At 39.8% G+C, this 22,666-nt stretch overlaps 1 protein-coding gene across 1 annotated transcript in view; it reads left to right on the top strand.

Annotated features, from left to right (window-relative positions):
* KPNA3 (karyopherin subunit alpha 3) overlaps positions 1-22,666 on the top strand; it is a 108,122-nt gene that overhangs the window by 65,314 nt on the left and 20,142 nt on the right. Inside the window, exon 2 of the mRNA XM_075591950.1 lies at positions 8,601-8,645. Within this exon, the coding sequence (XP_075448065.1) occupies positions 8,601-8,645 (45 nt within the window). The remainder of the gene's footprint in view (positions 1-8,600; positions 8,646-22,666) is intronic.

Raw genomic sequence — 22,666 nt, 5'->3', positions numbered from 1 at the left:
TGTTACATCTGTTAAACTCATGGAATCTTTAAATCGGAATTGAATGACCTGTGGAAGAGCAACTCTCAAGCTTGTCTTGTATCAATTGCAAGTCCAAATAAAAAAGGTATCGCCTAATACCGAATTACTGGCAGTCCTCGCTTATCCGCCGGCATGCGTTCCCCAAACCGCCATCGGATTGTGGTTCCATGTTAATCCGCGTCTGATAATGCGGCCAGCGGACTGTATTATGTGGCGCCTGATAAGCTTTTCGACAGAAAGCGGACCGTCGGATACCGAGGACCACCTGTATTCATTTACTCTGCAGTATATTAAAGTTAACACTTTGTAGTGGTTTTGGAAAGATTCTGATTTGACAGACACTTTAGAGGTATTGATAAATAGAAATAAACCGTGCGCAACTACTTAACCTCTAGAAATGTCAGTAAAGTGCAATACCTATACCCTTTTTATTTGTGAAACCCAAAATCAGGGTTACAACAAACCACAGTGAAATTCAAAATAAAATAAATTACACAACCGTGTGTTCAGTGAAGATGGCGTCTGCTGCTATAATAATAGGGGGTGGCTCAGCACCCCCTAACACACTACAGAAATGGAAACAAAAAACAGCGCACAACGCAAATAGTGAAGTAGGTAATACAAGTGTGTATTGAATAAAACTAAATATAAACTGCGTACATCAAGTATGATTTATGTAAGCATTGAGTGTGTAATCACACTGGTTACCACTCGATGTTGTTGGTGTGGAATTGGTGTAGTCTCAGCGGGCACTCTCAGCAGCAGCTGTATACCAGGACTCTGGCTAGGATATCCCTCTCATGCTGACGTCATCTCCGTAGGGATTCGCCCTTCAAGACAGCTATGCTCCGTTCCTGATGGTAGCCTCCGGAGGTACTTCAAGGGGTTTGGTAGTGTCCTCAAGTGGCTGTTAGGGCTCCCTGTTTGAAACCGCCACACATATTGGAAAGTCTGTTTGTTGCAGGCTTCACCGCGGCTCGACACAGTGCTGCTTCGTTCCGGGACGCCACGTGATGACGTCACTGTGTCCGCGACCCTTCGATCCGTCGGCAAGAATGTAAACAGTCTCTCACAGGATAAAAGTTCCACACAGTGTTGTAGATAATAAAATCAATACTCTAAAACACATAGATCATGGATAAGGTTCTTCCAACGCGTTTCGTAGTAATAACTACTTCTTCAGGGATATCCTAGCCAGAGTCCTGGTATACAGCTGCTGCTGAGAGTGCCCGCTGAGACTACACCAATTCCACACCAACAACATCGAGTGGTAACCAGTGTGATTACACACTCAATGCTTACATAAATCATACTTGATGTACGCAGTTTATATTTAGTTTTATTCAATACACACTTGTATTACCTACTTCACTATTTGCGTTGTGCGCTGTTTTTTGTTTCCATTACTTTAGAGGTATGTCTGCAATGTAAAAGCACTTATAATTTGCATGTGTGTTCACCTTTTTGCGGGATATACAACAGGAATGCGCAAACTGGGGGGCGTGAACATTTTGAGGGGGGGGGGGGTGTGCTTACAGGGGCCCCTTGCTCTTCCCCACAACATTTAAATAAAATGCTGGAGGAGTGTGCAAGGCCTCTCTGTATGTCGTTGTCTCTGGCGGCTTCTAGCGATGCGTCACCATGACAACACGGAGTCAAATGCCGCCGATGCCAGAGGTAAGGGGGTGCAGGCAGGGGGCACAGACCAGTTTGCGCACCCCTGATATACAGTACTTTTTAGAAGGCCAGTTCCACGTAACTGCCAACCAACTCGTCAACATTATTGGCTTAAATGGAAAAATACTCTTCACATAAGTTTCTTCATTCCTGTGAAAAATAAAGGGTCAATTGTTAGGTTCTGTGAAACACAACTCTAATCTAAAGCAAGTAGAATTCAAAGAAACCTTTATTTATTTTTTATATTCTCAAAGTATTTGAGGCGAGTACTTAATTATTAATATTAAAGAATGTTTAAACCTTCTAAAGCAATTGGCTACAATGGAAACATGCAGTTTAAAAAAAAAAATTATAATATAAAATACTTTTTTTTACTTATTTATTAAAGGTAACACCCACATTCACAGCCGCAAACCACCGTACGCTTTTTTTTTTTTCTCTCCAAGCAATCGTACATTTTTGCTTTAATTTTACCAACACCTTCAAATCTTGGTAACGGTTAAGTCTAGAGCACAAGGAACAAAACAAAAAAAAATAGAATGAACTTGGCATTCGCCTTGTCTAATTTAATTGAGAGGTGCTAGGGTCCTGTATCTACACTGCTACGTGCATACAACCATGAAAATAGATCATACTGGATCAACACTCCAAAAATAAATAAAACGTTCGCCTGGCGAAGGGGCCTGGATGCGTTGAAACGTTGCTCTATTGTGCGCACATAAGTCTCTGCTAACATTTCCTTCCCTTGGGTGTTCTGAGATTATTTTTATTTTTTTCTATATTGCTGCTTTTTTAAATACATTTTAGAGAAGAAATTTGGTGACGCCAAAAAGAAAAAGCAGGTCTATCATTTCTTTTATTTTGAGTGCTGATCCTGTAAAATTTTGTTTCATTAGAGCACAAGTTTAAAAAAAAAAATAAGTAAATGACTTTCTATGCAAGTCCATTACACTGTGTTTAAAAATACAGATGTCATTTCTGACACAGCCCCTTTTATATTGTCGTTTTGTATGGTGACAGTACCAGGATATGACAGGATGCCTTTTTATGAATGCTTAATGTACCAAAGACCTGAATGCAATAAATACTGTGCCGGACCCAACGGGCTCCTGGCAATATAACAATGTTAGACCAGGTTTCTTTGCTATGTCCACAGTGGATTTTCTGCATTTTATTTTACGTTTTGCAATCTGTACTTGACAGACCTTGCAACAATTTTTCCAAAATATGAACTGTTCCAATATCCATCTTTTAAAACGCCACTGTTTATCTCCCCCCCCCCGGCTCTCTGATAAGGAGGGGTTGGGATACAATAAAGAAATCCCCTGATTTACAAGCATTTCTTCTTTTAGTCTCCAAGAAATTCAGCTTTTAATTTTAGTTTAAAAAACACCCAACTAGATTGGTTTAGTGAAGCCAGTTGGACTGAGGTTGCTTTCTGAACGGTTACATGGGCTAGTTGGGCACGGATAATGAAATGTAAGAAAGAGCAACAGTATTATCAAGTAAAAAATGATGTGGAATATTCATAATCCTTATTGCTTGCTGCTAATCAATTGTCAACTGTTTGAGACATGTAACCATTATATAGACCAAGTGGCAGTGGTAAAGATGCAACCCCCACTGTCAGCCTATTTGATTTCTTAAGGGGCCGCTGAATGTAGGGGAGGCAGGTGAAGTATTTGCCAATCCAAATGTTTTCTTTATCCTTGGGCACCAATCAAGGTTATGACTAGGAGATGTGGGGAGGGTGGACTTTCTGTATAAGCACTTGTGGAACGAAGAAAAAGACAGTGTGAAAACAGCACTTTAAATAGTGAAATATAAATTAAATATTAAACCCTAGTGTAGGTAGAATTAGGCCGCCAGGTGAGTGCTGATTGTACAATCAGACACTTGGATACAGTAAAGAAAAGAAAAAACCGGCGCCTTACAAGTTCAGTAGGATATAGGAAGTCCAAAACGATATCATTAAAGTCCCCACAAAGTCCTCTGTAGCAAAAACGATGGAAGAATTGCTGTGCAGCTCCCACCGTGCATGAAGAGTTATGTGGAGAAAAAACAAACAAATAAACAAAATTATGGTGCAGTATGTCAAACTAATATAATTGACAAGATGACCCAAAACACTAATGACAAAACAAGACAGACAAACTAGACAAACAATAGCAAGGCTAATAATGATAAAAAGCTAGTTTATTAAAACAACATAAATGAATGGTTCCAGAAGACTAGAAAATCGCCAGGTCCAGATATTGTAAAATTGGGACCCTACTCACAAGATGTCAAATTGTAACAGGCAATGGAGATAAACGCCATGCTGCTCGTCCACTACAGTGGTAACCGAAGCGCCTTCCTGCGATTCCCTTGCCTCTGATGGATGCTGCGTCACTATGGGGCGGGACCTCCAGGCGAATGTCACGTAACTGGAAGGTGGGACTTCCTGAAACGGCGTTTTTTTCAACTGCAAGCCTGGATCAACTGCACGTCTTCCTTCACCAAAAGACAGCTCTAAAAAGAACTTCCCTACGCGTTTCATGCGCCTGCGTGCACTTCCTCCGGGGATTGTGATGACACTGATACTAAGTGGAATATATACACCCACACTGCGATCCCAATTGGTTAATTACACAATTGAAAATTAAGCACAGATGTTACCACAGTACTGACATCACAATAACATGCCTTGCTATACAAACAACTACAATACAACACAATGAACAGTTAACAAAAAACACTTAATCTAATAATGAGACTATTCAAATATGGATAACATACTGCTAAGTAAAAACATTATTATACTATAAAAAAGCCTTAAATTCAAAGTCTATGTTCAGGCCTCTTGGAGAGAGCGTTTTCAGTTCATAGAGCCAGTATGCTTCACACATACTGGCCTGTTGAAGTCTGTTACCCCCTCTCCAATTGGCCTGAACAACCTGTATAGCTTGACATAACAAGCCTTTGGGATTCTGATTGTGACACATAAGAAAATGGTGAGACACACTGAGTGACCAATCCCTTTTTGATGTTGTAAATGTGCTCAAATATGTCAAGCTATAGAGGTTGTTCAGGCCAATTGGAGAGGGGGTAACAGACTTCAACAGGCCAGTATGCGTGAAGCATACTTTATCTATGAACTGAAAACGCTCTCTCCAAGAGGCCTGAACATAGACTTTGAATTGAAGGCTTTTTTATAGTATAATAATGTTTTTACTTAGCAGTATGTTATCCATATTTGAATAGTCTCATTATTCGATTAAGTGTTTTTTGTTAACTGTTCATTGTGTTGTATTGTAGTTGTTTGTATAGCAAGGCATGTTATTGTGATGTCAGTACTGTGGTAACATCTGTGCTTAATTTTCAATTGTGTAATTAACCAATTTTGATCGCAGTGTGGGTGTATATATTCCACTTAGTATCAGTGTCATCACAATCCCCTGAGGAAGTGCGCGCAGGCGCATGAAACGCATAGGGAAGTTCTTTTTAGAACTGTCTTTTGGTGAAGGAAGACGTGCAGTTGATCCAGGCTTGCAGTTGAAAAAAACGCCGTTTCAGGAAGTCCCGCCTTCCAGTTACGTGACATTCGCCTGGAGGTCCCGCCCCATAGTGACGCGGCATCCATCAGAGGCAGGGGAATCACAGGAAGGCGCTTCGGTTACCACTGTAGTGGACGAGCAGCACAGCGTTTATCTCCATTGCCTGTTACAATTTGACATCTTGTGAGTAGGGTCCCAATTTTACAATATCTGGACCTGGCGATTTTCTAGTCTTCTGGAACCCTTCATTTATGTTGTTTTAATAAACTAGCTTTTTATCATTATTAGCCTTGCTATTGTTTGTCTAGTTTGTCTGTCTTGTTTTGTCATTAGTGTTTTGGGTCATCTTGTCAATTATATTAGTTTGACATACTGCACCATAATTTTGTTTGTTTGTTTTTTCTCCACATAACTCTTCATGCACGGTGGGAGCTGCACAGCAATTCTTCCATCGTTTTTGCAACAGAGGACTCTGTGGGGACTTTAATGATATCGTTTTGGACTTCCTATATCCTACTGAACTTGTAAGGCGCCGGTTTCCTTTTTCTTTACTTGTGGAACGAAGTGACCCACAGGAGAACCCTTAAACATGTCACTGCTATTGGTTCACTTTGACCCTTGGAGGGATTGTCCCCACCCTCTTCCCCTTATTAAGGTAATGGAGAGAGGTAGTTTTAAGGTAACATTAAGGTAATGTAGTGAGGCTTAGTGGTGGCAGAATAGGAGCAGAGTGGAGGTGCAAAAAGAATGGTTCAGGTTTCAAACTGAATTTCAGTCCTCCAAAACTAGTCACACTGTGTGAAAAACATAACTATATAGTGAGCCTTGCTGTCAGTCTAAGCCTCAAGTTCTTTAAGTGGAAGGAACACCAAACTGTAGGACTTCCACATTTCATAGCAGAAGTATTGACATAGTGTGCTTATTAAGAATTTTGAAAGCTATACTTTGGCTTCCTCTGATTTCTTTAAGCTGACTTGGTCCCAATCTGTTCTAGTCATTAAAATGACTGCTCAACTTTATGACTTCTATTTGTAGACAGGAGAAAGTTGATGCGAATTACTATTTTTAGTTTAGACGGCGATCTGCTTAAAGCTAATTATGGAATACATACTGTGGAGTTGTTAAATAATACAAAATTAAAAGCTTCCTGTGCCTGGGAATGCAACCATGTTCAGGGTTTATATTAAAATGCCTGTAGTTGTCCAAAGGTGCAATCCCTCATAGATCCAAAGTGAAATATGGTAGTGCCTTCCTGTGGAATATAAAATTCACATCAGTATATTGAATAACTCCACACAATGGTTTGCATTCGCCATAATGTAATATATGGCTTAATAAATACAGACATTCACGGCACACGTGTATATACTGTATGTGTAGCACACATTTATTCTGTTTGGGTGTTTTTTATTTTTTTATATAGCTGTTGAAGTCCCCTGGGGGCTAACTTTTAGGGGAAATAAAATGGTTGTTCAAATCTTGCCGGTCCCACGAGCAATGGGAATCTTCAACATCATTGCTTGCACAGCTTCCTATTGTACAACCATTTGAAACCCCTGGAGAGACCAGGAAGTAACTCCTGTAACTTGACCAGTAAGTATCTCTGGATCCTGGATGTTCCCAGAGCTGAAATTAATGCAGTTCACCTCCAGTAAACCAGAAGCGCTAGAGAACTAGTCTCCCAATATGTTGTGTATAAGACAGGGCTTGTGTCATGGTTCAATATCTGGCAATATAGCTGATGCTTTCCTCTCGTGACCAGAGTAAAGATCATTTGTTTCTTTTAAAAATTGGAATCTAAACATTTCAGGCATGTTTCACATTCGTACCCTACTGAAGAAAGACCGCCAACTGTATTTTCTGATTGGCTGCTAGACTCTAATGGGCACTTCAGTGACCACCAATGTCAAACCAGAATGCTTTGCATCCAAAGTGTGTGTGTCTTGCACATTAAAATATCTGAACAATACATGTGTATCTATCCAAGAGACACTAACTTACTAGAAATGGTGCATGTGATGTACTGCATAAGAATGTCTCATGTAATGCAGAACTCCAATAACGTTATTTGACTGCACAGGAAAGCTAATGCAGAACAGCTCTGCTTCCCGAAGTTGCATCCCACTATAACTTGCATACTGTCTAAGTAGTATATACATAAAAATAAACATTTTTAAGGAGGAATTGCTTTTGTTGTTTTGCATACTTTTCCTCTGTTTAATGTCTCTTTTGGTATTCGTTCATTTGCCCTATCCTGCATGGTTACAGCATCAGCATTTCCATATTACCTTTAATCACTCAGTAGTGTGCAGACAGTCTTTCCAAAGTATATTTGGGCGGTAGACCCAAATACTTGGTACAAATGATGTATATTTTACCCAGCCCTTTTCCGCCTGATATTTGTTTAAAAAAGAAAAACATGGAATTAACTCCTATGTATATTTTGTTCTGTTGGATTTTTTTGGTCAGGGTTTGTAAAATGTAGTTTACTTTCGTATAGAAAACACCTTGGCTGCTGAATCTCTGCAGAAGAACGGTAAATCGCTGCTCCCCACAATAACTTGTATAGCGCTATGCAAAGCATTGTGGTGCAAATTGGAAAAGAAGCATTCACAGTTCTGCATCCTCAGAAGCTCTGCAGCAGCCCCTAACTTTAAGCTTCACAAGCTGCCCCTAATTTTCCTGTTGTTCGAGCCCTGCATATAGTCAAGCTATAAGTTCCTATGTTGGACGCACAGACCTTTCTGCTTATTTTCTACATTACTTTTTTGAACTATTTTGTATGATGTAGACGTAGGATGGGGATTGCACTTTCAACATTGGTTAAGAGTAGGTAGGACCTAAACTTAATTGCGTCCTTTTTATTTTCCTGGTTTTTGTTTTCATTTTGTCGTCCTCATGTGCTACTGTTCTCTCGTCATACTATGTATGCTGCCAGTAATGGCAAGGAGCCAGACTTGGGAAGACATTTACAACCCAGCATAGTCGGCATTGGATGGTACGATCAGTGAACGAGGGTTTATTCTTGTAAATCCTAATGTGAACTGTTCCTCAATCGACAACAGACTGTCATTAATTTTAAGCTGCTACTATACTGCTATTCTGAGGTCTTCATTTCTAATTCTATCCATAGTCGTACATACAGACCTCTTTTGACCAAGTTTCTTGTAAAATTATTTACAGAAACTGGTCACTGGCACACACCAAACGTCTTTAATGTTTGTGCTTTATACGTATTGATTATTATTATTATTACAAAAAAAATCCTCTTTGTGGAACGCTCCAATCGGTAGACAATGTTATCTACGTGAAACGCGATTTGGCAGTAATGTCATAATTCTAATGTTGCTTTGTTTTCTTTTACAGACCATGAGAAGACACCGAAATGAAGTGACCATTGAGCTACGAAAGGTAACTGAGTCAGATTGTGTTTAATTGAGAGATGGTTGTCATGTTCAAGACCGTTGCTTCCTTTTTAAAATGTTTATATGTATATGTGTGTACTCTAAACCGTTTTACATTTAGGACTTCCAGGACCGCTATAGATTAAGCCTAATAACACATATTTATAGCGAAGTAAACTCGAAGCACAAAATACAACAAACACTTTACACATCTATGGAAAATTCTAGTGTAGGTTGGTTTTTACAGATCCACAGAGCACTGTATCACCCTGTCTGCTAATGCTACACTTGGCACCCTTCTTATTTTGTTTACTAAAATAAAAGCCAGTCCATGACATGTTTTACTTTTCATTCCCCACCACTTCTCTTCTCTCCCACCCCCACCACCCATGTCCCTCCTCCACCCCCACAAATCTGTCGTCTTGTTATCCCACTCACCCCCTCACTTTACCCACTTGCAAGGGTTGGGGTGCGGCATCACCCGGCATTCTCCTGCGTCTCGCCCACAAATTCCAGTGTCTCCGCCTGCAACTCGTGTAAAAATGGCTGCGCAGCGTCAAATGATGCATTGCCATGACAACGGGACACTACGTGATTTCATGTAGCGTCCCTTTGTCATGGCAAGGCAGCATTATTTGATCCACGCAGCCATTTTCACAAGAGTTGCAGGAGGAGGCGCTGGAGAATGTTGGGAGACGCCGCACCTTGCCGCCAATAAGACTAGACAGCTGGCAAAATGCACTCGCCCCAGGCGAGTGCATTTGTCAAGCCCTGTGTATTGTCACTGAAGCGCTCCAGCCAGTTAGACATGCAAAACCCACTGGCTTTTATACACACCCACACACCTGATATCTAGGCTCCCAGCGTTGCACTTTCAGGGGTAAATTATTTTTCAGTGTGTTGAACAAGAGTTTAGCCTCAGGGTTTATTTTAAAGACATGGATGTTACAATGCAGGGAATCTACTTATACTATTGAATTAGGAAACCATAGTGACGCCACTTCTGAGTATTTAATAAGGGCCCTTGGTCTTGCACATGTGGAATGTTTTGCCTCACATGGTTACATCAGCCAGTATTTAAGGCTGTGACATCATAAAAGTTTCCAGGTCACAATGTTTTTTTTTTCTTTTTCTCCTGTCTTTGAAGGGGCAGACCATCCAAGAACCAAAGTGAACTAATTGCACTGCCATGATTATTGCGTTTTATATAAGACACAACTTTTTAAAATCAAGATATGAAAGTTTAAAAAAAATAAAGAGAGAATTCTTGTCCTTGATTTGTGTATATATGGTCGGTCCCCTTTACCACCTCATTCATGGTAAGACTATAAAATCTTGTATATTTGTCGTTTTATGTAAACTGCTAATCCTGCCATCAGACAGAAGGATAAAGGGGGGCGGAAAAGAAGTAGTCACAAATGAGATTAGTATATAGATTATATAGAACCTGAAGAGTGGAAACATTCATTTTTCAGAAAAAGAAAGTCTGTGCTACCTATGAAACTAGAGGTGTGTGCGTGTTTGTGCGTGCGCACTGGGCAAATACAAGGCTTCAATGAACCACACTGTCCAGCTGGTGGAAAATCCCTATACACATTCAACACGCAGTGCTCAACTTTGCAAAGAAATGATTGCATATAGCGATACACAGAATCTTTCCATCAAACGTATCAGGAATGTTGGTTACAAAAATGATCAGACTGTTGGGACAGATGTCCATTTAGACTAACTGGATCACCGAAATTATTTTGCTGGGCCAGCTGCCGCTTCATTGGATGATACTCACACCCATAGTAGAAATCTAAAAACCGAAAGCGCATGCCTACATTGTGCATAACACGAGGTGAAGGAGCTTCTCCAGGATCTGATCGGAGGAGCCGCTATGAGATGCCGCAAGTGATCTGCACGAACACCACCACGAAATACTGTTGATCTAGCGACGAGGAAGGGCAAATTTTATAAGCTTACATCATTGTATTTGTTTCTTCTAATTTCAGTGCATCTGCGGCACTGTGAGATCAAATTCTATTTTAATAGATCTAGTACATCACTGTGGGAGCACGTGATTTCTGCATTTACATATTCATTTTTCACAGGAAATAAATACTTTTCCTTTTAGAATTTGAATGAATATTGAATTAAGCCAATTACAGTAACTGGGGGAAAGTAAGTTATTTATTTATTTTAATTTTTTTATCTGAGTGAAACTTCTCCTTTTATCTTAAATACAATTAAAAATAGTAAGTGATGTCACACGACCTGATAAGAGCTTAAGCCTTGACCTCCTGCTCAGTCCACCTTCTAAGATAATCTTTGCGTTTCCAGAAACTATCCGAGGGTCTTTAGATTTGATTTGTTCTAATGAATATGATAGACAATTACAGGGGAGGGAAAACACAATCTGATGCAATATTATATGCGATCTGCTTGTGTATCCCCACCGACCCCTGATGACGTATGCTTATCCATTATGGCCGACATGCAAAAGAAAATATCTGGTCAGGCCTCCTCCCCGAATACACTGAACAGAGATGACCTAAAAGAAATGCTTAAGGTGCTGAAAAGCAAAATATCAGTGTTTTTCGGCATGAGATCAGATCTGATGTTGCTCAGGTTGAAGTTGGTTTCCCCATATTGAAACATTTAATGATGTGGTAGCGGACCACCAACATTTCAGCTCTGTTTTAGTCGCATTAACAAATACAGATATCCTTTAAGGCCAAGAGGATTACCAGAACAGAGGCAACAATGTTTGTTTAAATGTAAAAAATATTCCAGGCAGCTTCCAGGCCGCTGATTTAGAGTACTCCTTTCTTTAGAGGCCTACTGCCTGCTTATCCATCACATTTATTAACATTGGAAAGGGCAAATTGCAGCTTACACTTGCATCCTGGTCTGGATGAATTCGCTGAAGACATGACTGACTGTAAATATACAGCTTTACAGTAAGTCCTATAGTACCTTTTTGTTAGAGGTGCATTCATTCGGGCCTCTCGGATTTAAACGGACCACTTGCCAATTCAAATAACTATATACATTTTTATTTTGCAGTAACAAAGTATAAAAATTGTATTTTTTATAATTTCAGATCACTTACTTTGACTTTAAGTTAACATTACCTGTACAAAGGTGAAACAATTTACAGAATACATAACGCATAAGCGCTAAGCTACAGCAAATTCATAACCTGTAATTTGCTCCCAAAACAAGCCAGCCTGTGTACTGCCCACTCTCATACGCAGCCGGCTGCCACACTGCTCCTTATCACCTTCTGTCTGTTTGCGTACCGAGTGCTGTAACCAAAGACGAGCCTTGGAACACATTGTTTCCGCATAGGTAGCTGGCAGGGCTGTCTGTGTTTGCCTGTTCCTCACAGTAGCACAGAGCTGCTTGCTGGATCTCCAGAGTCCTTGCGTTCCAACCTCCTTTATAGATTGTTTGTTTTTCTAGGCGAGATCACTGAACTCAAGCAGGAAGATGACCTCGCTATGGTTTAAAGGATTAATATGGCATAAACCTTGTTCCCTATACTTTGGGCCTGTTGTGTCCTTTTTTGGGGTTCCAGTGTTCTCCAGTTACCTTACATTTTTTTATTACCCCTTTGGTTTCAGTAAGATCTAGTGGTGGACCTCCAGATCTACAGCTTGATTACTTGAGAAAATTGTCCCAGTTTTAGCTTTCATCTTGGCTCTCCTCAGTCGTTTATCTATTTTATCTGTTGATATCGGAGAGAGAGAATCCCTAAACGATGCACACTACTCTACTAATTCAAAGCAATACATTTTTATTCAGAATACACGTAAACACACAAATTAATTTAAAACCTAGAATATACGCAATGAAAAGCCTATTGTAAAAGAGCTTCTCTTTTGTCCGAAATGGCAAGGGTCTATTAATCATGAAATGCCTATTATACTGGGTGAGCCTTGCAATAGGCTGCAAAATCTAAGGTTACACCCAAGCTTTAGCACAGTATGTTGTACTTCAGAGATAAACCCTTACAGGGCTATAAGCTAGAGAGAAATATAGAGGGGTCCTACTATATATAGCAGTTTATTCAGTAATAGTATGCGTGATAGTATATACTTTGTTGTAAACAGGACACTCAAACAGTGCCATCACCACACATAAGGCTTGAACCAAACTGTGAACTATGTCCATATAGATGTCATAAAAAGCACTCTAATACAGACTGACAGTGTAACTCATATCAATATCAGTTGTATTCCGGATACTAAGGATGATACACTTAGTCAATCCATGGATATCATGTCTCATTCAGTACCTCTCATAACCATTCCAATATATAGCTGTTATCACTGATAGAGGATTAGAGCGCTATTACAGACCCACGTTCACATTCACTGGTAGTCACTGCAAGCCAAATGTTATTACTGTAGCCCTCATTCTAGCTAGTGGGATCCACTTATGGCCCACATCTTGGTTATCTCTGGCTAGAAACTGTGCTATAGCGGACAGAGACCGTAACACCTGTGTTGGTCGCGCAACAGACGTCACTCTGACGTCATCCCGACGCGCGTTTCGTTCCTTAGACACGGAACTTCTTCGGGGGTAGGAGGGTCCCTGCAGAGGCCAGCTTTTTATTACCCATGGTCGTCATGGTGATCATTATCTCGTCATCAGATGGGAGTGAGCTATCCACCCGGCGCGGGCTGTCAACCAATCGGTACTTATGTAAATACACTGGCATTGCCTGCTGATCAGGGAAACCTGCTAAACTAAAAAACTGAGGTAAGCATAACATTAAAAAGTTAAAAAGCTAATGACTTGTCTTTTCTTTACCCGTTGCTATATAGTGCTTGTTGCACAATAGCGTTACACATCCATGTTTAGGTGTAATTATACAATGCTGATCATGCACGTGGAAATTGTAGTTCAAAAGCCATATGGCACTAATGCCAAGTTAGTGGGTCTAATTAAGTAGGTATACTACAGACAAAGTACACTATATTGGGGACTTGGCACGATATAGTAGTCATGCAGTGATAGCACTTTGTGATGTTTCTATAGGAACGCTGAATCGTTATAATCTTCATTTAAACCATTTGGGGATTGTGTTCCTAGGTTGAAGATCCACCTTGCTGCTTTCCTTAATAAAGCATTGTCTAGGTCACCCCCACGGAATCCCAATGTGACATGTTCAATACCCTGAAACTGAACACATGTAGTGTCACCTTGATGTAACAGGTTAACATGTCATGCTAGAGGTGTGTCTACATTGTTCCTAATAGTGCTAGTATGCTCTAAAATGCGGCGACGCAGTTGGCGTGAAGTTTTGCCAACATACATCATGCCGCATTTACAACTAGCTAAATAGACAACTCCACATGTTGTACAATTAAAGAAATTTTTAATTGTGTATGTTTTAGTGCCACTTACATTTTGAAATTTTTGGGGGGGATTTATAAACCTGCAGGCACCAAATTTGAAGGTGCCTACTGTGGTATTAGTCAGCCATGATGTCATTGTTGGTGTTTTTATACTGGCTGTGGACCAAGGAATCCGACAGATTTTTTGGTCTTCTATAGGTAATGGAGGGAGTGTCAGAAAGCACTTTTCTATATTATTATTTATTTATAAAATATTTTACCAGGAAGTAATACATTGAGAGTTACCTCTCGTTTTCAAGTATGTCCTGGCCACAGAGTAAGACAAATAATACATGGTTACATAAATGAACAGGGTATACATTATATACAAGACATTGCGTGCACAGTTAAAGAAAATATATATTATTGGCGTATGAACCGGTTACAGACCAGATTAAAATGTGAGAAAATATCTCATCCTCTAAGAGGATGTGCCAGTGCTTATTGATCACTCGTTTGACTTCCCTCCATTGTTTACTGTATGTGCCAATGATTCTAATTGGACTTGATTGATTCTGTTTGGTTTCTTTTTTTCCATACAGTAACATATTTCTGTCAGACTGCTTGGCACGTTTATATGCCTTATTGATACAGGTTTTACTATAGCCCCTATTCATGAATCTTTTGCTCATCTCAGATTGTTTCTTGAAGTCTTCCGATGTAGAGCAATTTCTCTTAATCCTTAAAAATTGACCCACAGGGATTCCCTCAACTTGTGGTTTTGGATGATGACTCGTAAAAAGTAGTAGGTTGTTAGTGGCCGTGGCTTTAGTGTGAACCGTAGATTGCAACATACCTTGTTCATCTTTCAAAATTTCCAAGTCTAGGAAGGTTATTCTGTCTTGGTTAATTTCACTGGTAAGCCGTAGATTATGATCATTTTGGTTCATGGCCTTCACAAAGTTGTTAAACTCCTCTACTGTTCCACTTCAGACACAGCACGTCATCAATGTAGCGAGACCACAGTTCGACGTGCTGTGTATGTGTATGCATTTCTTGGACGAAGACTTTAGTCTCCTCCCACCATCCGAGGTAAATATTGGCGTATGTTGGTGCACATGTCGTGCCCATCTCCGTCCCTTGTAGTTGATGGTAAAACATGCCTTTAAACAGAAAATAATTGTGTTTTAACACAGTCAAGGAGTTCAAGTGTAAATTCACTGTGCTTTTGATGCTCTGAGCTTCTAGCCCTTAGAAAGTGTGACACTGCCGCAATCTCCACAGGATGATGTATACTATTATACAGTGATTCTACATCTAATGATGCCAATAATGTGTTCTTAGAAATCTATATACCATCTATTTTTCTCAAGATATCCGTGGTATCTACAGTGTAGGATTGGAGACTGGTTACATAAGGTCTAAGGATTTGATCTAAATATGTGCTAGCATGCTCATTTAGAGCTTTAATCCCTGACACAATTGGTCTGCCTGGGGGGGTTTCTAGCATTTTTATGGAGTTTTGGTATGCTATAGAATGTGGCCACTTTTGGCTTTTCAACCAGCATATATTTGTATTCCTGCTGTGATATCACTTTACTTTCTAACCCTTTCTGTAAAAATTTTCAAAGGTCTTTGAAGTAAGTGATGGTCGGGTCTTGTTGTAATACCTCATTGCAACTTTGGTCACTGAGTAATCTGATATTTTCTAAAACATACCTATCTTGCTCCATAATGACAATGTTTCCCCCCTTGTGGTGCCTGCAAAGCCTGCAGGTTTATAAATTCTCTCCCCCCCCCCCCCCCCAAAAAAAAATTCAAAATGTAAGTGGCACTAAAACATACACAATTAAAAATTTCTTTTATTGTACAACATGTGGAGTTGTCTATTTAGCTGGTTGTAAATGCGGCATGATGTATGTTGGCAAAACTTCACGCCAACTGCGTCGCCGCATTTTAGAGCATACTAGCACTATTAGGAACAATGTAGACACACCTCCTAGCACGACATGTTAACCTGTTACATCAAGGTGACACTACATGTGTTCAGTTTCAGGGTATTGAACATGTCACATTGGGACTCCGTGGAAGTGACCTAGACAATGCTTTATTAAGGAAAGACATTGGGGTCAGCTGGGGTGATTTTTTTTTACTTGTTTTCACATGTTGTATTGTCTTTGGTTGAGGATATATATACTGGGTTTATCCTCAGTTGGTGTATGCCTAGTCACTTGAGAAAGACCTATTGGTCGAAACGTTGTGTGGCACAATAAATTTACTTTATTTAGAAAACGGTGGAGCGCTGGATCCTTCTTTCCTTCTTTCCTTCTTATTAAGGAAAGAAGCAAGGTGGATCTTCAACCTAGGAACACAATCCCCAAATGGTTTAAATGAAGATTATAACGATTCAACGTTCCAATAGAAACATCACAAAGTGCTATCACTGCATGACTCCACTATATCGTGCCAAGTCTCCAATATAGTGTACTTTGTCTGTAGTATACCTACTTAATTAGACCCACTAACTTGGCATTAGTGCCATATGGCTTTTGAACTACAATTTCCACATGCATGATCAGCATTGTATAATTACACCTAAACATGGATGTGTAACGATATTGTGCAACAAGCACTATAAATATAGCAACGGGTAAAGAAAAGACAATTCATTAGCTTTTTAACTTTTTAATTTTATACTTAGTTTTTTAGTTTAGCAGGTTTCCCTGATCAGCAGGCAATGCCAGTGTATTTACATAAGTGCCGATTGGTTGACAGCCTTGCGCTGGGTGGATAGCTCACTCCCATCTGATGACGAGATAATGATCACCATGACGACCATGGGTAATAAATGGCTGGCCTCTGCAGGGACCCTCCTACCCCCGAAGAAGTTCCGTGTCTAAGGAACGAAACGCGCGTCGGGATGACGTCAGAGTGAAGTCTGTTGCGCGACCAACACAGGTGTTACTGTCTCTGTCTGCTATAGCACAGTTTCTAGACAGAGATAACTAAGATGTGGGCCATAAGTGGATCCCACTAGCTAGAATGAGGGCTACGGTAATAACATTTGGCTTGCAGTGACTACCAGTGAATGTGAACGTGGGTCTGTAATAGCGCTCTAATCCTCTATCAGTGATAATAGCTATATATTGGAATGGTTGAGAGGAACTGAATGAGACATATTAAGGGATTGACTAAGAGTATTATCCTTAGTATCCTGGATACAACTGATATTGATATGAGTTACACTGTCAGTCTGTATTAGAGTGCTTTTTATGACATCTATATGGACATAGTTCACAGTTTGGTTCAAGCCTTATGTGTGGTGATGGCACTGTTTGAGTGTCCTGTTTACAACAAAGTATATACTATCACGCATACCATTACTGAATAAACTGCTATATATAGTAGGACCCCTCTATATTTCTCTCTAGCTTATAGCCCTGTAAGGGTTTATCTCTGAAGTACAACATACTGTGCTAAAGCTTGGGTGTAACCTTAGATTTTGCAGCCTATTGCAAGGCTCACCCAGTATAATAGGCATTTCATGGTTAATAGATCCTTGCCATTCGGACAAAAGAGAAGCTCTTTTACAATAGGCTTTTCATTGCGCATATTCTAGGTTTTAAATGAATTTGTGTGTTTAGGTGTATTCTGAATAAAAATGTATTGTTTTGAATTAGTAGAGTACAGTAGTGTGCATCGTTTAGGGATTCTTTCTCTCCGATATCAATGCATATGTTTCCAGTCCCTGATAGCACCTCTCTATATGGATTATCTTCTTAGCTGAGCAGGGATTCCCCCCCTCCTTTTCTCATCTATTTTATCTGGACATTTTTCTTTGACAACCGGTGTATTATGCTATACCCAAGTGTAGCGTTTCCCTTTATCATGCTTCACCCTCATTTCTGTGACTGCATGGCCTGACGTCCCTTCAAGAGACATATGATTCTCGGAATTTTAAAGGAGAGATGCCAATTTAATCTTTATTCAGGCAACACACTTTCTCTAATATGTTCCCTCAACATTTGCTTTTCCTCTCCATTATAAATGCCTTTAGAGCAGGTGACAGGTGCGGTTTAAGCGTTCCCATCAACCCCAGTAGAGTGCTCTTGAAGTGGGGTTATCTCAGGGCAAACCTGGTCTGGGGTTGTGGGAATTTATTAAAGCTCCAGATTCACAACTTTTTGATAGTGGAAATAAGCAAAGCCCTTTTAAAGTACATTTAGGAACGCAAGAGGATGGGGCTAGGAAGACATTTCACAATATGATATTTGGGATTCAATAGAATCACAAGGATGTGAAGGATTTATTTATGACGAGCTCAGCAAATGAAATTGGTATAAAATACGAGAGGTTGACTTCTCTCCAGTATAAGAGTATAATCTAGGCGTTACGGGGATAGTTTGATTATGCACAGAGGCATTAAAAAAAAAACTTGTCTCCAAAACGTAAAAAAATAGTCATGCTTTTTGTGGTGGCAGCTACTTTGTTTGTATTTGTGACTGATTTGAGGCGGTATTACTCATATTAGAGACTTGTAATTTTTTAAGAATTTTTGCAAAGTAAGATGTTTTTGTAATAAGATTCCTCAGATCTCCAATTAATGTGTTTTTTGTTGTTTTTTTTAATACAAACTAACGAAGAGCATTGTGCAGCAGCAAATGCGTGAGTGGGCTTGGCCTCCTTTTTCACCTCTACCTGGCAGACAGTGCCAGCCACCTTATCAAATGGCCATCATTGAAGGCTCTCCATCAGTAATTGGGGTCTAGGCTGTTGCTCATTAAGAAAAACAGAATGAGAGACAATACCTTGCACTCAGTCTTCGAAAGGTGCGAAATTTTTACATAATCTGTAACCAGATTACATCAATTACGAGCTGCTCGATTCCCCTCAAACCCTGACCGTTTTAATTTGATTTAAATATCCTATTGATTTATTACGTTAATGAAGGGCTTATTACTCCTGATTTTGGCAGCTTGGAGAAGGCCGCCGCCTCCGTCCCCCAGTGGGAGCTTGAGGACTTGGAGTTTAAAACAGCAATACTACTTTCCAATTTTTGTTTCCCCCCGGTCTTTTATTTTATTTTTTTAAATCTTTTTGTTACATGTATAACATGTGACATTATATATTTCTATGTTCTTGACTAAGCTGGTAATCGTTTAGTGCTCCTGTTATAAATCTGTCAAAATCATTAATGTGTGCCTAACTAAATGGCTGCTTCAATCAGTGTAACTCAGTACAGGCAGTCCTCGTTTTACAACGCTTCGCTTTACAACGAATGGCTTATCCAACGCTATGCAATGCATACCTATATTCATTTTTACAGCGCCAAAACGGTTTATCCAACGCTCTTACGACGCTTTACAACGTTGTGTGTGTGATATATATATATATACATATATATGTATATATATATATATGTATACACAAAACAGAGCGCACGCCCCATAGTGTGATACTGTAACATTTAATGTAGGGAAGGATGGGTGGGGGGATTAAAAACACTCACAATGTACAAGATAAAAATAGGCAGTACAGGCATACCCCGCTTTAAGGACACTCACTTTAAGTACACTCGCGAGTAAGTACATATCGCCCAATAGGCAAACGGCAGCTCACGCATGCGCCTGTCATCACGTCCTGAACAGCAATACCGGCTCCCTACCTGTACCGAAGCTGTGCACAAGCAGGGAAACTATAGAGCCTGTTACAAATGCATTATTTACATCAGTTATGCACGTATATGACGATTGCAGTACAGTACATGCATCAATAAGTGGAAAAAAGGTAGTGCTTCACTTTAAGTACATTTTCACTTTACATACATGCTCCGGTCCCATTGCGCATGTTAAAGCGGGGTATGCCTGTATGTGATTAATAATCACCACAAGGCAGGTCCAAACCGCAGCAAACAGGGAGTCCACGAACAACAGGAATCAGTCTCCCAAGCAGTACTGTCTCCGGATCACTCAAAATCCTCTAAAACAGTCTGGTATCAGAGTTAGCCTTCATATAATTCCATGTGCTCCTCGGCCGTAAAGGATACACACAACGTGATGACGTAGTGTCGCAAGGTACGTCCCTGACGCGTTTCGTCGCAACAAATGCAACTTTATCAAAGGGAATGTCCCTGAACAAGAATGGCAATGTATAAATACTGGAGAGTCTCAATCTTGATTGGTAGTTGTAATAAGTGATAGTACCTCCCCTAGAAACGAGCAACAGCTTAATAGAATTGAAATTAAACTTAAACCAATTAAATTTGGGCTATTTCATTCGAATCCAATATATATAAATAATTATAAAAACGGACTCTCCAGTAAAGATATATACCGCCATATATTGCGATAACATAGATTCATAAATTATATTGCTATAAATGAGTTAATAATACACTGTGTGATAAAGAATAATAAAATATATATTGCATAACAATCTATAAATGCCTTAAATGTTACACTGATTTTTTACATAATATAGTATGTAAAAATTTACCAAAAGGTTTAAAATTACTTTAAAATTCTTATATGTTAGCACTTACATGATATACAATCTAAAATATAATGAATTATATTATAAAAACAATAGTACATTCATGAATGCACAGGTGAAATTCAGAATATCTAGCAAAGACAAAAAATATATATAAATTCATTTAAAATGTCCACATAAATCAATTATATTGTTAGGTTCAGAAGGAGGAAGGATTGGGAATAAATATGGATGAACTATAGTGTGGGGAAAGGATAGGATGGTGAGGAGGGGAGGGGGGGACATGCAGAAAGGAAGGGTGACGGAATGGGGGTAGGAGAGGAAGAATTTGGGGGGGGTGGTGGAGGGGTAAGGGGGGGGGAAACTTGCAGCAGTGGACGGGGAAATTATGAAAGAGGGGGTAGGGCCAAGAGGAACAGCAGAGAGTATATCATAGAAACCATGCCCATATTATGAACCTAGCTATACCAAGGTGCTGGTGTCTATACACTCATTCAGACCACCGGGGTTGAGTGTCCCCAACCGGTGTATCCAAAAGGTCTCCCTTCTACAGGCCAGGCATTACGCATTGACATCACTAAACGACTTACCAACAGCAGATAGACAATCAACTTGATGCTCTCCTCCAAAGGGCAAAATATGGGAAAATCTCAATATCAAATTTTTATCAATGTCTGAAGAAAACATTACGTTTTGATGGCAACACACCGGGAATGGGAGCTTGGTTAACAGACTGCCCAAACCTAAATATGGAGACTATCATGAGACAGTTTGGGAAATCGTTGAAAATCATCCCATCCACAATATACCAAGAAATGCACTACAACATTTTACATAGAACATACTACACCCAAATTCAGATACAAAGCAAAATTATCGCTAGACAGTAAATGTACAAAGTGTGCAGCCCGACAGGCAGATCTTGTGCACTGCCTATGGAACTGCCCAGTGGTCCAAGAGTTCTGGTCACAAATAGGCGAGTACTGCAAAGATTCCCTGAATACAATAATCCATATAGATCCCGAATATGCGATTTTTAATATTATAAACCTAAACGCTGAAGGGGCAGCAGGGGACCAAACTGATAACAGCAAACTCAAACAAATTAAAGCTATGGCCGCAAAGGAAAACAATCTTGCAACAATGGATACATAACACTCCCCCGTCTCTGCAGCTGTGGAGAGAAAAAATGTTTAGTATATTAGATTAGACTGGGTAGAAGCCACGACGGACAAAGAAAAAACATGGTATGCAACACGCACACTAACCAGGAATCCCCCAATAAGATTCTGAACAATACACCATCAATAAAAAAAACAGACCGGGGGGGGTAGAAAAGTACCCAATAGGACTATGGACGATACCATAAGACTAGTGAAATAAATACCTCAGGATATCAGACAGAGGTGTATGGGTCGAACAGGAGTGGTGAAAAGAGTACAAACATACTGAAGGAGGGAAGAGTCCTTATATAAATGACGGTTAGTCTGTCAGAGGTTCAAAACAGACGAAGCAAAGGCTGGGGTATACTATCAAGAGGGAAGAAGTTGAAGGTAAAATTATATAACGGATTGACATAGTACAAGTAAATGTTTACAAGTTGAGTTGAATGTTAGTGTTACTATATTAAAAATATAAAGGAAATAATGCACAACAAATATTGTATGGAACATAAAGAGATACCTGTATAAGAATCTGCTACATTATGCATGTTAAAAATACACTGTATGTACAAGTCTGCAGAATTTCCAATAAAAATATTTTACAAAAAAAAAAAAAAAGTGGCAAGATCAGTAATGCTAGCCTCGAGCGAGAGGAGGCTTGGGGGGTCCCAAATATCATAAAATATTACCAAGCAGCCCAACTAAAACGAGATAGGGAAACGGAATAACGACCCAGAGACTTGCTGCTGGTTAGGAATTGAAGCTTATTATGCGATGCCTTTGTCTCTGCAAGCGGCTCTGTAGTCCTCAGGAACTGGGGAGACACGGCTGGGAAGGTTTGACCTGGGATCGATGTGCACATGGAACATATGGACCAAAAATAAGGAATTTGCATTAATATCCTCCCCAATCCCAGCTAACGTCCATATTTAATAGCCCAGAGTTTCCTCCAGGATGATAAAGCAATTTACCCAATATAAAGATCTTGACCTTAAAATAGCAGCCGACTTGGTGGAAAAGGGGAAGATCATGTCCTTCCAAGA

This window comes from Ascaphus truei, chromosome 3, assembly GCF_040206685.1.
Source record: "Ascaphus truei isolate aAscTru1 chromosome 3, aAscTru1.hap1, whole genome shotgun sequence".
NCBI classification, from domain to species: domain Eukaryota; kingdom Metazoa; phylum Chordata; class Amphibia; order Anura; family Ascaphidae; genus Ascaphus; species Ascaphus truei.
This window is presented reverse-complemented; position numbering and strand designations above follow the sequence as displayed.